The sequence below is a fragment of the Rhinolophus hipposideros genome (genome assembly GCF_964194185.1).
Source record: "Rhinolophus hipposideros genome assembly, chromosome: 17".
NCBI classification, from domain to species: Eukaryota; Metazoa; Chordata; class Mammalia; order Chiroptera; family Rhinolophidae; genus Rhinolophus; species Rhinolophus hipposideros.
This window is the reverse complement of record NC_138063.1, coordinates 54673872-54689462: the sequence shown is the minus strand read 5'-3', so window position 1 is coordinate 54689462 and position 15591 is coordinate 54673872. Positions and strand designations below refer to the sequence as shown.

Below are 15591 nucleotides of genomic sequence, written 5' to 3'. Positions count from 1 at the left end.
GGTGCCTTACACATGGGCCAACTGAACTAGACAAACCCTGGAAAAGTCTCTATTCTGCTAAAGTGGTGCAGCTCTTAGACGATGCAACCTACCAAGACACACTTCTTGCACTGTCTTGACTAGCAGGGCAGTCAAAATTAAATCAAAGGCAAATGCAACAGTAGCTCCCATTGGTCTAGGTTTTTTAATACATTTTCTCCCACTGTCACTTCTTCATTCTTTTTATCAAGTGTTCATGTTTCTATACTTGTTTCGTTGCTTTCCACTTTCATGGTCCCTCTCTTTTATTATCAACAATTTCTAATACTTTCAGGAAGTCAATTCTTCAACCATTCTAATAAAGTAAATTACTTATCAAAGGGAAAAGTTATGTTCGCTCTTTAGAAACAGTTTTTTTTTAAATGTTCAAAGAAATCACCCTTTCTGACTCAATTTCAATTTGACCACACCTGAGTTTCTTATAAAAAGCTCCTCTCACCCTTGAAAGTTCTTAGTGATTACATACAGGGAGCAAGCTTATGAAGCAGGGGTCAACAAACATTTTCTATAAAGGGCCAGATAGTAACTATTTCAGGTTTTGCCAGCTCAGTCTCTGTCACAACTTCTCAACTCAGCTGTTATAGCCATAAACAATACAGAAACAAATGAGCAAGGCTGCGTTCCAGTACAACTTTCCAAAAACAGGCAGCAGATTGGATCTGGACAATGAGCTACAGCATGCCAACCCCTGGCGTAGGGAAGTAACTCTTACTTTTAATCCTTCTGTAATCATTTTATAAAAATAATCTTAAAAATTCTTATGAAGATAAAACAAAAATTGCATCTCCTTTTCATAAGTTTTAAAAGTACTGGAGACTATAGCCTAAAATCCCAGTTCACTGTTTACGTTGGACAGACTGTTTATCTGCTCAGCATCCCTTCCTTTGAGACCATCTCTTTTTACTCCATGTGTTCCTGGTAGGGTTGTCAGTCACATTCCTCTATCTGTGCATGTATAGACCCTAATTAATGCACATATACGCACGTACATACATACAGAGAAGTGAACCTAAGGTCCAGCTCACAAATCAGTGTCTTATCCCAACCTACCCCTAGGCTCAGTGATTTGCATAAGGGAGGACATATAACCCAAGTGGGCTCATTAGAGACGTCTTCTTTTTTTAAAATTTACCCCAAAGAAAGATCACGCTCTTCTTTTCTGATCATGAATGTTAAGATCGTAGGCTTGGGTTGAGTACAAAGACAGCTTCCCTATCATTCAACAAATTATTGAGTTATGTGCCAACTATGTGCCGGACACTCAGAATACACTAAACAAAACAAAGAAAAACTCTTACCCTCATGAAGCCAACATTCTAGAGGGAGCAGGCACCAAATGAAGTAGAGCAGAGGAGCAGCCAGTCCCGATGACACAAGAAACCCAGAATACACAGCCCTTGGACCAGCACTACTTTCAACTGCCTACTTAAAGAAGTATCTTGGATTTTTGCTATTGACAAGTAGAACACTTCTAACTAATATTAGTACTACTTAGCATTTATATATGTGAAATAGGAAATCTCACTCTTTTCAACACTCAAGAAATTGATAACAAATATATAAAAGATTACCTTATTCTCATTATTCATCCATGATCGTAAACAAAAATCAACAGGTAAGTCTGTTTAAGAAAACAAAAATACAAACTGAGAGACCAAGTTATTTTATTAACTAAATACCCAACAATATCTAAAATTAGTAAATTAATGAACTAAACATTTTTCCCTTTAAATAAACACAGCACTTTTAAATGATGCTCTGAACCCATCATCGGTCAGTTAAATTAAAAAACTGTTAGGGTGGGGAAACGTAAAAAATTATACACATGCCAAAAACACTTGTATAGAATCTGATCAAACCTTTAAAGAAGTGTCATGTTTTACAGAAGACAGGGGAAGAAAGAAACAAGAAAAACGACACCATGAGTAAGCAAACAGACAAATCCAAACAGTGGGACAATAATCTACAGGGTGACTCAACCAAGCATATCTCTATAATGCATTGACTTAAGACAAATGTACCATAAGATAATGTAACCTTCCTTGGATCTCAATTCAAGCAAACCAACTGAAATAATTAGTAAATGTAATATACACTAGAGTACTATATGATAATGAAAGAATTATTGAACGTGTTAATGATATTAATAGCTCTGTGGTTATGTCATAGTATGGCCTTATTTTCAGAGATGCATACTGAAATATATAGGAATAAAATGATGTCTGGAATTTTCAAATAACAGAAAAAAATAAAATCCAGAAGAGATGAATGAAGCAAGTACAACAAAGTCTTATACCATGTTTCCCTGAAAAGAAGACCTAGCCGGAAAATAAACCCTAGCATAATTTTTCAGGATGACATCCCCTGAACATAAGCCCAAATGCATCTTTTGGAGCAAACCCTAATATAAGACCTGTCTTATTTTCAGGGAAACACAATACTAATTGAAACTATGGGCTGGGTATACGGAGAGCTTTTTTTAACTGATATAAAATTTATATATCATAAAATCACCCTCTTAAAGTGTAAAATTCAATGGTTTCCAGTATATTCACAAGGCTGTGCAACCATATTCTCTCTCTAGTTCCAAAATATTGTCATTACTACAGGGAAAAAAAACTGCACCCATTAGCAGTCACTCCCCTCACCCCAGGCCTTAGCAACCACTAATCTACATTCTGTCTCTATCAATTTGCCTGTTGTACATCTATAGATTTACCTATACATAAATAAAATCATACAGCATGTGGCTTTTTGTGTCTGCCTTCTTTCACTTAACATGCTTTCAAAGTTCATCCATATTAGGGCACATACTTCACTCCTTTTTATGGCTGAATACTACTCCATTATATGATTATACACTACATTTTGTTCATACATTCATCAGTTGATGAAAATTTAGGTTACTTCTTCTTTTTGGTTATTGTGACTAATGGTGCTCTGAACATTCACGTACAAGTTTTTGTATGGACACATGTTTTAATTTCTCTTAGATATACACTTAGGACTGGAATTGCTGAATTACTATTTTTAATGTTTGGAAGAACTGCCAAACTTCACAGCAGTTGTACTATTTTATATCCTCACAGCAATGGATGACGATTTCAATTTCTCTATATCCTCACCAACACTTGGTATTTTCCATCTTTTTTATTATAGCTATTCCAGTATGTGTGAAGTGGTATCTCGTGATTTTGATTTGCATTTCCCTGATTACTAAAGATGCTGACCATATTTTCATGTGTTTACTGGCCATTTGTACAAGTTCTTTAGAGAAATGTTTATTGAAATCCTTTGCCCATTTATACACAGCATTGGATTATCTGTCTTTTTACTGAGTTGCAAAACTATACATTCTGAATGCTATTTCCTTATCATATATAAGATTTTCAAATATTTTTCTCCCAACTTTTGGTTACCTTTCATTGCCTTGATAGTGTCTTTGAAGCACAAAAGTTTTCAATTTCGATGAAGTCCAATTTATCTATTTTTTCTTTTATTGCTTGTGAGTGTGTTAATACTATTCTACTTTCATAGGTGGTCTGACAATTAAGTTTGCGAACTTGTTGCAACGATGTTGCTAACCTTTTTTGATATCAGAGGAATTGTTCATTACGAATTTGTACCAACTGGACAAACAGTTAACCAAGTTTGCTATTTGAAAGTGCTGAAAAGGCTGCATGAAAAAGTTAGACGACCTGAACTTTTCGCCAACAATTCACGGCTCTTGCATCACGACAATGCACCAGCTCACATGGCACTGTCTGTGAGGGAGTTTTTAGCCAGAAAACAAATAACTCTATTGGAACATCCTCCCTACTCACCTGATCTGGCCCCCAATTACTTCTTTCTTTACCCGAAGATAAAGGAAATACTAAAACGAAGACATCTGAATGACATTCAGGACATCAAGGGTAATAGGACCACAGCTCTGATGGCCATTCCAGAAAGAGTTCCAAAACTGCTTTCAAGGGTGGACTAGGCGTACTCCAAGGGGAGTACTTTGAAGGTGACCGTAGTGATATTCAGCAATGAGGTATGTAGCACTTTTTCTAGGATGAATTCTTGAACTTAGTGGTCAGACCTTTCATCTATATTTGATATTTTTCATCAGGAGAAATATAAATATTCCTTCAATTTTTTAACTTAAACATAAAGATGTGCATTCATTCATCAATCTTAGACATGGGCTCAAGCGAGGCCTTTTGAGTATTGAACCACAGTTTTGAAGTTATCTTTGCTACATAAGTCTGTATTACATAGTTTTCAATTTCTAGTCTTCATTTCTTTGACGAAAGAGAATGTAGGTATTTAAATTTGACAGCAGAAGTCTAAATTTATTTATTTTAAATTTTTCCCCACATTTTTGTAATTCTGTCCCAGATCTAATTTGATAGCAATTTTTCATATGACTCCAAAGTGTTCAACTTGGTTTTCTTAGAAAAAATAATTTTAGAATTTATGATTCTTATAAAAATAAGTTTAGGAACAAAAATGACTATTAAGAATATAAATTAATTGGTGGGGAGAAATGTGAAAGGTGTATTAGAAACAGTCTCCCTGTCTCAAAGTGTACTGTGGTCATCAGACAGCATGATTTCCAAAGGAACGGAGATTTCAGCTTTATCAGTAAAGACATTTAAGAGATTAAGAGACCTTTTTCTATGAAAGTATTACAAAAATGGTATTAATAGGTAAATGATAATTAACAGGTAAATGCCATATTAGTAGGTAAATGCCAAACCAAAGCATTTTCAGTTGACAGTATCATAGCTTAAGATAAATACCAGTTCAAAGATAGAGAAATAAGAAAGGAAATTAAAATATATACATTAAGAAATAATTTCTTGGAGCAGCCGGATGGCTCAGGTGGTTAAAGCACGAGCTCTCAACAAGGCTGCCGGTTCTATTCCCGCATGGGATGGTGGGCTGCATACCCTGCAACTAAGATTGAAAATGACGACTGGATTTGGAGCTGAGCTGTATCCTTCACAACTAGATTGAAGGACAATGACTTGGAGCTGATGGGACCTGGAGAAACATACTGTTCCCCAATATTCCCCAATAAAATTAAAAAAGAAAGAAACAATTTCTTATACTTCAGTACCTTGCACTTGTTCCAGAGGTAAAATCTTAACGCAAGGATCTTGGCTCTGAAAGGATTCTGCAGTTTCATCCTCTTCTTCTTCTGTCTTTGCTAGACTGCTGGGAAAAGCTGACTCTTTGAGGACAGCATCTGACAAATGTTGACTTTCTATATGGTTCTTTTTCCTAAAGACAGAACATTTTTTACTAGGGGAATAGAATGATGATGAAATGTTAAGTACCTTGCATAAATCTATAATATATTCATTTATCACTTATGCATTTTATCTCTCAAAAAGAAAAAAGTGAATACAGTGAAAAGAAACATTTCTGGGACCAGCTAGAAAGTACAACTGGTAACACCGTGAGTGTCCTAGGGACTGCACTGTCATTTTGGGTCCAGTGATGGACAGTCTACTGAAATCAAATACATTACCATACTGCTACTGTACCTCTCAGGTGATACAATGAGGTTTTCTTCTTTCCCAAGTAAGTATCTCTGACTCTCTCATATCTAGAGAAAAAAATCAGCTTTCTAAAAACAAGACAGACTTAAAGGATACTGGCATATTTGCCAAATAGCTAATTCTCTGCATTACTAAATGCTTCAAAAGTTTTCTGTTAGCTCCTGCCACTGTTCTTGTCCTCATCTTTCTATCTACCTCTGTTGTTTTATATATGGATGAAAACGTTTTTCCTCAAAAGAAAATTTCCTCCTAATCTACTGTAAAGTCTTGGATTTGTAGCAGCTCACGGAGCCATTTCACCAGCAAGAGGAGGGGCAGAAATGGAACTGCAGGAAAAAGCCACTAAATGCAACAAATTTATCATGTGACAGACTGATACCTAGGGCCAGGCTTAGATTCGGCCAGGATGGATGAAAAGAAAATAGCCCTTCCATATATTCCAAATTCTGACGCTTTGTGCCTAAGGCAACTCCCCAACTCTAATTTACTTCCCAGCTACCCCATCTCTTTCTTGTAATACATAAAAAGTCATTAGCTTAAATCAAAGGTGAATTCATAGGTAGGTATAGGAAACTTTCACCCCAATCAAATAGAGGCTGAATAAAAGAGAGGGTAGGTGTAGATACAAAGATTTTAAATGGATAGAGTCATGTGGTAGAGAAGACAAAAAGAAAAGGGAGCGGGGAGCAAGATGGTGACATGACATAAATAAAAAACAAGATGGGACATTTAAGTTAATTTTCATATTTTAAAGCCCTTGCCTAAGAAAAGCAAGTAGTGTGACTATTAGAACTTTAGAATAACAAAGACAGTTAAGGGCACTCTAAATTAATCACTACCACCCCCAAAATCTACTTCCTCAAACCAATAGCTATCCCTTGTTTTCATTAGTCCATCAACATTTCTCAAATCATAAGCTTCAAGTAAAAATGTCAAACAATTCCAGGAGTCCACTAAAAAGCCACTTAAGGACAGCTAAAAAAGTGAAGCACTCTAGACGAAAGCCACCAGTCCTAGCCCAAGCTTATCTCAGATTCTAGAATCTGAAAAGCAGATAGGAGATACAGGAGAAAAGAAAGATGTGGTCCAGAACAAAAACAAAAGGGCCCAAAAGGAAATCTGCCTGGAAGAACCGCAGTAATGTTTCCTGACTACAGTTGGATGGAGGACAGGAGGCAAGAGCAGGAGAGAGGAGCTGACTGAAAGTCTTTCAGAGAACCATGCCAGGCAGTACTCCACTCCTGCTCCCCAACCCACACAAACAAAACAGCAGTGTCAACATGACACTGAACACCTGGGAAGAAGGCTCTTCCACAGACAAGGAACACAAAATACCTGTGCAGAATGAAGCTATGGTAGTTACAGCAGCCCAGAATAAAGCATTAAACATCTGGCAAGAGTTTAAGATTCCCACCCCCCACCCCCTCACAGCAGCCTGCTCACCCCCAAGTAAAGATGGCCAGGAGTGCTGCTCCATTCACACAGAGACCTAACGGAAATGAGATCTGGACACCCAACATCTGAGGATGTCCACACTAGCAACCCAGAAGACAACCACAAATCAGACACAGTTTGAGAAGGAACAGCTCAAGTGATAAAAAATAAAGATGAACAAACTAAACAAATAACCCCAAAGACAAGGACTGTAATAAAACTGTGGGGACAGAACCCCAGAAAGCAGTTTCCAGGCTCTCGGCCTCACATAGAAAGGTGCTGGCTCGGGTAGTAAATGGCCATCAACTGTGATTGGATGGCCATCAGCTGTGGCTAGTTGGCCATCAGCTGTAACCCGTAAGCCACTGGCCAATAATATAACTGCTGTGGCTACGCTAGCAGGAAGATTGGGGGCTAGCAAGAAGATGGTGGCTGAGCTGGCAAGTACGGATTGCAGTTAGCATGGAGGAGTGTGGGTCACAGATTGCAGAGAGGCGGATGCCGCCAGCGAGAATATCGTGATATGACTCCCCTACTTATGGCTCCGTGGGTGTTCCTTTTCGGCCTCACCATATCCTGCGTTCTTATGTGGGGAGCAGGAGCAGAGACCCCGCAGGCCGCCCTGCATGACAAGAACTTTGAAAAAAATCTCAATTAGAATCCTCAGAAACATTCAAGTAGCTATTACCTCCACAAAAAGGAGCCATTACAAAAAAACAAAAAACCAGAAGAAAACCTCTGAAAATTATGGCTGCCAAATGATTTAATAGAAGGACGAAAAAAAATTAGGAACTTATCTAGAACATTGTGTTTTTGTACTGAAAAAGAAAAAACTAGGAAAAAAACACACACAATAGAATTAGATCAACCCAAGCACTCCAAAATAGTAGCTCCAAAAAAAAAGAGAGAAAAATAGAAATTTGCCAAAGTAATACCATCTTTCCCCAAAGATAAGACCTAGCCGGATCATCAGCTGTAATGCGTCTTTTGGAGTAAAAATTAATATAAGACCCATATTATATTACACTACATTATATTATACTATACCAGGTCTTATAGTAAAATAAGACCTGGTCTTACAGTAAAATAAGACCCAGTCTTACATTAATTTTTGCTCCAAAAGACGCATTAGAGCTGATGGTCCACCTAGTTCTTATTTTCGGGGAAACGCGTTAATTATCTACCACTAAAGCACAGAACTCTCTGGACTGATGCCAATCAGAATTTAGTGAATAGAGGAGGTGGGGGGAAGCCCCATCCACCAGGCACTCTGGAGGACTGTGAAAGTTTCCAGAGAGAAAAAAAATAGTTTAGATACAAAGGATCAAGTATCAAAATAACATCAAGCTTCTCATACTATGAAGCAGTGCCCTCAAAATTTTGTGAAAATTATTTTCATCTTTAAATTCCCTATGCATCTAAAATATTAATTAATTCAAAGGTTAGAATAAGGACATTTGAAATATATACATTCTGCCCTCCCCCAGAAGCCGGTCACAGAAGCCATCCCTCACAAGGGGCCTAAGACCATGGCTGTTGGACGCTCCATCACAGGAGCCACAGGAAGCCTTTGCACCAGACTAACACCCAGGTCTTCAGATTATTCAACAGAGGCAAGGGCTGCCCCAAAGCACTCCCCTTCCCCCAAAAGGAGTCAAGAATGAGGCCAGCAGCTCTCCTCTCTTCCATTAACAGGGGTCAACGAGACCACTTTCCTAGATCTCCTCACCTCCATCAAAAAGCATCAAGGGGTTACTCCCAGCGTCTCCTTCCCATCTCCCCACATCCACTGACTCATCACCAACATCAGTTCACGGAGACTAGCTACATGATGCCCTCTGTACCTACTTCAGTCCCTACAAGTTCAGGACTCCTTCCCGCTGGCATTCTAAACTCCGTAAGACTGTACATCCCTTCTCTCCCCTTCCTAGTACACAAACTCCTCCACTGTGCCTTCTACAAGTTACAGTGCTGGATCAGCAAAATCTTGTTATTCCTGAACCCCTTCTCTAAACATTCGTTTCACCTCACTGCTTTAATGAAAACCTGTATGTCCTGGGAGAACATTGCTCCCCCTGAGCTCTGTCAAATGAGGACAGGACTACTGTCTTTTCCACAGCACTGGTATCACTGGGCGTGGAAATGTAATATGCAGTCCTCTGTGACCCTCAGTACCACTTCCAGATCACTCTCCCTAAAGCCTCCCCGCTTCGAATCACCTACTACCCCCATGTCATCTACCTTAGTATCACAGCTCTAAAATCCTTTGACCCTCCCAAGCTGCCAATCCATTCACACTGCCACATTTCACACACTCCCTCACCCTTCTGATAGCCTCTCCTCTTCCTTAACCTAAATCCTATAAACAGTGATACACCTCAACTCCCTTGTCCCTCACTCCCTTCATCAAACTATTCCTGGTTAATTCCAACTCTCCACTTACACCTTGCCAGCACTCCTACAGCTGAATGTGGTTGGAGAAAACATCACAATCACACTGAGCAATCTCACACTAAATTCATGACCATGACCCTCAAGGGGGGCTCCTGATGCTGTCTGATAATCCTGCCATTCCCCTTGTCTGTTCACTTTTCCACACTCCCATAGGACTGTTTACATCTCTCTTTGCAAATCAGCAACTCCTCCTCGTCCACCTTCACTGAGTTGATGGCCATGCCTCCTACTTTACTGAGAAACCTCAAGCTCTGAAAAAACAACTTCCACAGATTCTTACCATCACATGTACCCATGGTATCCACATATTCAGCCTCCCCGTCTGTTAATACAAAGGAACTATCCACGGTCCAATCCCTCTAAACTTATTCCCTACTCTGCATGTTAAATCCCAGCCTGCATTATTTATGCAAACACATTGCTCCAACAAGTCTCTTCTCTTTCTACATGATCAAATTTTCCCCTTCCCGATTATTCCTATTACCAACTAAACATGCAGTAACTCATCCCATCACACAAAAAAGAAAAACTTCTCCTGACCCCACTACACCTACCAGCTATCACAGCCCTGTTTCTCTGTTCCCTTTTCCAGCAAAACTCCACAAGATGTCTACTCTCACTATCTCCAAAACTAACTTCCCATTCTCTTGTAGACTCACTCTACTACACTACTATGCCTCCCTCCACATCCAAAAAACCACTTGTCAGGGTTACCAATGGTGACTCCTTAGTCTTCATTTTATTAGAGACAACTGAACCACTCTCTCTTCTTTTACATACGTTCTTCATGTGACTTCCAATACACTCTGTTTTCTTCCTATCTCTGATCACTAATTCTTATTCACTATGTCTTTCCTCCTCTCCCCACTTCTTAATGTTGAAGCTTCTGAACATCAAACCTTGCTGCTCTTCTCTGCTCCAACTACCTCACTCTCTTGATAATCCAACCTCCTAAATGGTCCTCTACTTTGTCTTCCTCCCAATAGTCTAGTCTCAACACAGTAGCCAGAGTGAGCCTGTTAAAACATAGTTCAGATGGAATCCTCTAATGGTTTCCCATCTCAAAGTCAAAGTCCTTGCTCACCCATTGCAGCCTCCTTCCTGCGCTTTGAACATACTAGGCATGCTCTGCTCCTACCTTAGTACCTTTACGCTGTTTGCACCCTCTACCTCAAATCCTCTTCCTCCTGATGTCCACGTGGTTAACTCCCTCCTTCAAGTCTTCGCTCATTGTCTTATACTTCCTCAATGAGACTCACACTGAACACTCCCTTCAGCCTTCCTAATAACTCTCCTTATCATGTTCTATTTTCTTAGCACTTTTCCCTTCAAATGTATTAATACTATAAAATTGGTATTATTTTAATGTTTGTTTAATGTCAGTTTTGTTCACTGATATTCCCTAAACACTTGGAGAAACACCTACCACATAGAGGCACTCAGTAAAAAAAACAACAAAAACACAGAATGGATGAATATACAAAGAATTAACATCTTTAATATATAGAAAGTGTTTATATCTAAATGTTATCAAGAGACGAGAGAGATCCAAGTTGGTAGAGCAGACACTGTGTCTACTTCTTTCCATGAACACATTAAAATTACAACTAAGTTATAAAGCAATCAACCTGGAGAACCATCAAAAGTCTAGCTGAATGGTAGTTTTATAACTAAGAATATAAAGAAGCCGTGTCGAGACTGGCAGGAGGAGCAGAGACCCAAAAAGGGCTGCCATCAAACCTCCATGGGGCGGATGAGAACCACGAGGGAAATCTTGGCCACAGAGGTTCCCCCAGAGGAGCGAGAGACCCCAGCCCACCACACCAGGATCCCCAGCCCAGAGTACTGGTACCGGAGGAGAAGCCCCTCACAACATCTGGCTGTGAAAACCAGAGAGGATTCTAACAATCCAGGTAAGACAGAAGGCTGAGGGAAATCCAGCCGTCCTCTTAAAGGGTCTGCACTCAGACTCACTCACTCGCAGGCACTCAACCTGGCACTCAACCTGGGCTCGGGAGACCTCGAAGACATTCGGGAGGCAAGGTATGTGGTTTCAGGGGAAGGACTGAAAGACAGTGAGCATTTTCCCAGTAAAGGGTCCTCCTTCCAAGCAACTAGCAGACGGGCGCCATCTTTCCCATGTTGAGCCTGCCCCCACAGGTAAAATCTAAATCTGATTGGCCTAGTGAACTCCACTGCTCTGCCCTGTTGACTCAGTTGGGACCCCACCCCACCCAACTTGCGCACTGCAGGAGGCACTTTCTCCTAAAGCAGCCAGTCCCTCCCATATTGCACTCTTTCTTGGAAAACTATCAGAGTCCATGGGGCCCAGGTGGGTGGGAACTGGCCTCGGTGTGCTCCAAGACTTTTGCTGAGTCGCTCCAGGCTCAGCACTGGCACCAAACCAGAGTCTACATTAACATGGCGACAACACTTCCCACTCTAGTGACTCACTGAGACGCTACCTCACCCAACTCGAATACCACACAGGCTTTATGAGTGTCTGAACCTTAAGGGAGTCAGCAGGTGGCAGCAGGCCTCTGGCTTTTGGCAGTTACCCCAGACCTGGTACTGGTGCCAGCCATCCTGGGCTCGCAACGTGGCCTTTCTCACATGCATCCAGGTTTAGCACAGGCAGCGAACAACCACGGATCACTTTATAGCTCCTACGAGGTAGTCCCCAGGCAGTCACAGGCAGTGGCTGCCCTGAGCCCTCTTAAGTGGGCTGTACCAGAGACCTCTCAACAGACTCTAAAACTTAACATACTTGGAGGTTGGCTTCAGACCAGAGCAGAGTACTACACAATCAGCCCAGCAAGTGGCACACACAAAAGTTGCTCTCAACAGGCACCAGAGCCCACTGGGACAAATCCCACTCAGTGTGATAAAGCTCCTGGACAGCAGCCCATAAGCTGTGGACATAGCCAAACCACACAGCCAGTCAGCTTAGGGTCAATCCCACCCACTGACATGCCAAAAGCAATCAAGGCTCAACGGCAACAGGAGGGCACACACAACCCACACAAGGGACATTCCTGGAGCACCTGGCCCAGGTGACCAGGGAGCAGCTGCCTCTGGAACCCACAGGACACCTACTACATAAGGCCACTCAGCCAAGACTAGGAGACATTGCAGACCTAACTAATACATAGAAAAAAAACACATGGAGGCAGCCAAAATGAAGAAACAAAGAAATACGTCCCAAATGAAAGAACAGAAGAAAAATCCAGAAAAACAATTAAATGAAATGGAGGCAAGCAACCCACCAAAGACAGAGTTCAAAACATTGGTTATAAGGATGCTCAAGGAACTTAGTGAGAACTTTAACAAAGAGATTGCAAGTATAAAAAAGGACATAGAAACCATAAAAAGAACCAATCAAAAGTGAAAAATACAATAACTGAAATGAAGAATGCACCAGAAGGAATCACCAAAAGACTACATAGAGCACATGATAGAATGAGCAATTTGGAAAACAAGGTAGCAGAAAACACCCAGTCAGGATGGCAAAAAGAAAAAGGAATCTTAAACATAAGATCTGAAACAATAAACTGCATAGAAGAAAACAGTTACTAAACTTATGGACCTTGGCTTCAAAGAGCATTTTATGAATTTGACTCCAAAGGCAAGGGAAGTAATAGCTAAAATAAATGAAAGGGACTATATCAAATTAACAAGCTTATGCACAGCAAAAGAAACCATCGATAAAATAAAGAGGCAGCCAACCGAATGTGAGATTTTTGCAAACCACGCCTCTGATAAGGGGCTAATATCCAAAATATACATATAAGGAACTTACACAACTCAACAACAAAATAACAAACAATCCGATTAAAAAATGGGCAGAGGACCTGAAGAGACATTTCTCCAAAGAGGACATACAAATGGCAAATAGACATATGAAAAAAATGCTCAACATCACTAATCATCAGATAAATGCAAATAAAAACCACAATGAGATATCACCTCACCCCAGTCAGAACGGCTATCATCAACAAGACAAATAGTAACAAGTGTTGGAGAGGCTGTGGAGAAAAAGGAACCCTCATACACTGTTGGTGGGAATGCAGACTGGTGCAGCTGCTATGGAAGGCAGTGCACCAGTTTCTTTGCACTGGTGCAAAAAATTAAGAATAGAATTACCATATGACCCAGCAATCCCTCTTCTGGGTACATACCAAAAAAATCTGAAAACATTTATCCAAAAACACGTATGTGCCCCACTGTTCATTGCAGCTTTATTTAAGGTGGCCAAGACAAGGAAACAACCAAACTGTCCTTCGACAGATGAATGGATAAAGAAGTTATGGCATATATACACAATGGAATACTATTCGGCAGTAAGAAAAGATGAAATAGTACCATTTGCGACAACGTGGATGGATCTTGAGATTATAATGCTAAGCTAAATAAGTCAGACAGAAAAAGTAGAGAACCATATGATTTCACTGATATGTGGTGTATAAAATTGAAAACAACAAAAGAACAAGACAAACAAATGAAGAAACAAAAACTCATAGACACAGACAATAGTTTAGTGGTTACCAGAGGGTAAGAGGGGAGGGGGGTTCTAGAAGAGGGTAACGGGGTCAAATATATGGTGATGGAAGGAGAACTAACTCTGGGTGGTGAACACATAATGTGAGATATAGATGATGCACTACAAAATTGTACACCTGAAATCTACGTAACTTTACTAACAATTGTCACCCCAATAAACTTTAATTAAAAAAAGAAAAAAAAGAAAAGAAAAAAAATGAGACTAGTTTAAAAGACCTCTGGGAGAACGTGAACTATAACATTCACATCACAAGAGAAGACAGAAAGCAGGGAGTTAAGAACCTATTTGAAGAAATAATGACTGAAAACTTTCGTAACCTGGCAAAGGAAATAGACATACTAGTCCAGGAATGGCATAATGCCCCAAACAAGATGAATCCAAACGAACTCACACCAAGATATATTAAAATTAAAATGGCAAAGGTTAAAAACAAATAGAGAATCCTAAAAGCAGCAAGAGAAGGGCAACTAGTAACTTATAAGGCAGCTCCCATAAGACTGTAAGCTGATTTCTCAACAGAAACTTTGAAGACCAGAAGGGATTGGCATGAAATATTCAACGTGATATAAATCAAAGACCTACCAGCAAGGGTACTCTACCCAGCTAGGCTATCATTTAAAATTGAAGGATAAAGAGCTTCCCAGACAAGAAAAAAACTAAAGGAGTTCATCACCACCAAATCAGTATTACAAGGAATGCTAGAGGGACTTCAAGTCAGAGGGACAAAAGATCAAAATTATGAATAGTAAAATAGCAATAGCTACATATGAAGTATGACAATTAAGTTCGCGAACTCATCCTAGAAACCGTGCTACATACCTCATTGCTGAATATCACTATGGAGACCTTTGAAGTACTCCCCTTGGGAACCTATGCACCGACACCAGCGCCTAAGTTCACCCTGCAAAGTAATTCTGGAACTCTTTCTGGAATGGTTATCAGTGTTCTTATATTACCTTTGATGTCCTAAATGTCATCAAAACGTCTTCCTTTCAGTATTTCCTTTATCTTTGGGTAAAGAAAGAAGTCATTGGGGACCAAATCAGGTGAGTAGGGAGGGTATTCAACAGTTATTTGTTGGAACTGGCCAAAATCTCTCACAGACAGTGCCGTGCATTGTCGTGATGCAAGAGCAATGAATTGTTGGTGAAAAGTTCAGGTCACCTAAGTTTTTCATGCTGCCTTTTCAGCATTTCCAAATAGTAAACTTGGTTAACTGTTTGTCCAGTTGGTACACATTCATAATGAATAATCCCTCTGACATCAAAAAAAGGTCAGCAACATCGTTGCAACAAGTTCGCAAACTTAATTATCAAAACTTATCCTATCAACAATTACTTTCCATGGAATTGGATTAAATGATCCAATCAAAAGACGCAGGAGGGCTGAATGGATACGAAAACAGTACCATTACATAAGCTCCCAAAAGAGACTCACTTCAGATTGAAAGACACACACAGACTGAAAGTAAAGTGATAGAAAAAGATACTTCATGAAAATGGAAATTAAAAAACAAAAAAAGTGGGGTAGCAATACTTACACCAGACAAAA

General features: G+C 39.9%; 1 protein-coding gene across 9 annotated transcripts in view; it reads right to left on the bottom strand.

Annotated features, from left to right (window-relative positions):
* CEP192 (centrosomal protein 192) overlaps positions 1-15591 on the bottom strand; it is a 148701-nt gene that overhangs the window by 123782 nt on the left and 9328 nt on the right. For 8 of the 9 annotated variants that reach the window (XM_081078513.1, XM_081078514.1, XM_081078512.1 and 5 more), the window contains 2 exons: positions 5147-5310; positions 1611-1660 (listed from right to left, as the gene is read on the bottom strand). In XM_081078513.1, the coding sequence (XP_080934639.1) occupies positions 1611-1660; positions 5147-5310 (214 nt within the window). The remainder of the gene's footprint in view (positions 1-1610; positions 1661-5146; positions 5311-15591) is intronic. The other variant, XM_081078515.1, reaches the window with a different exon arrangement.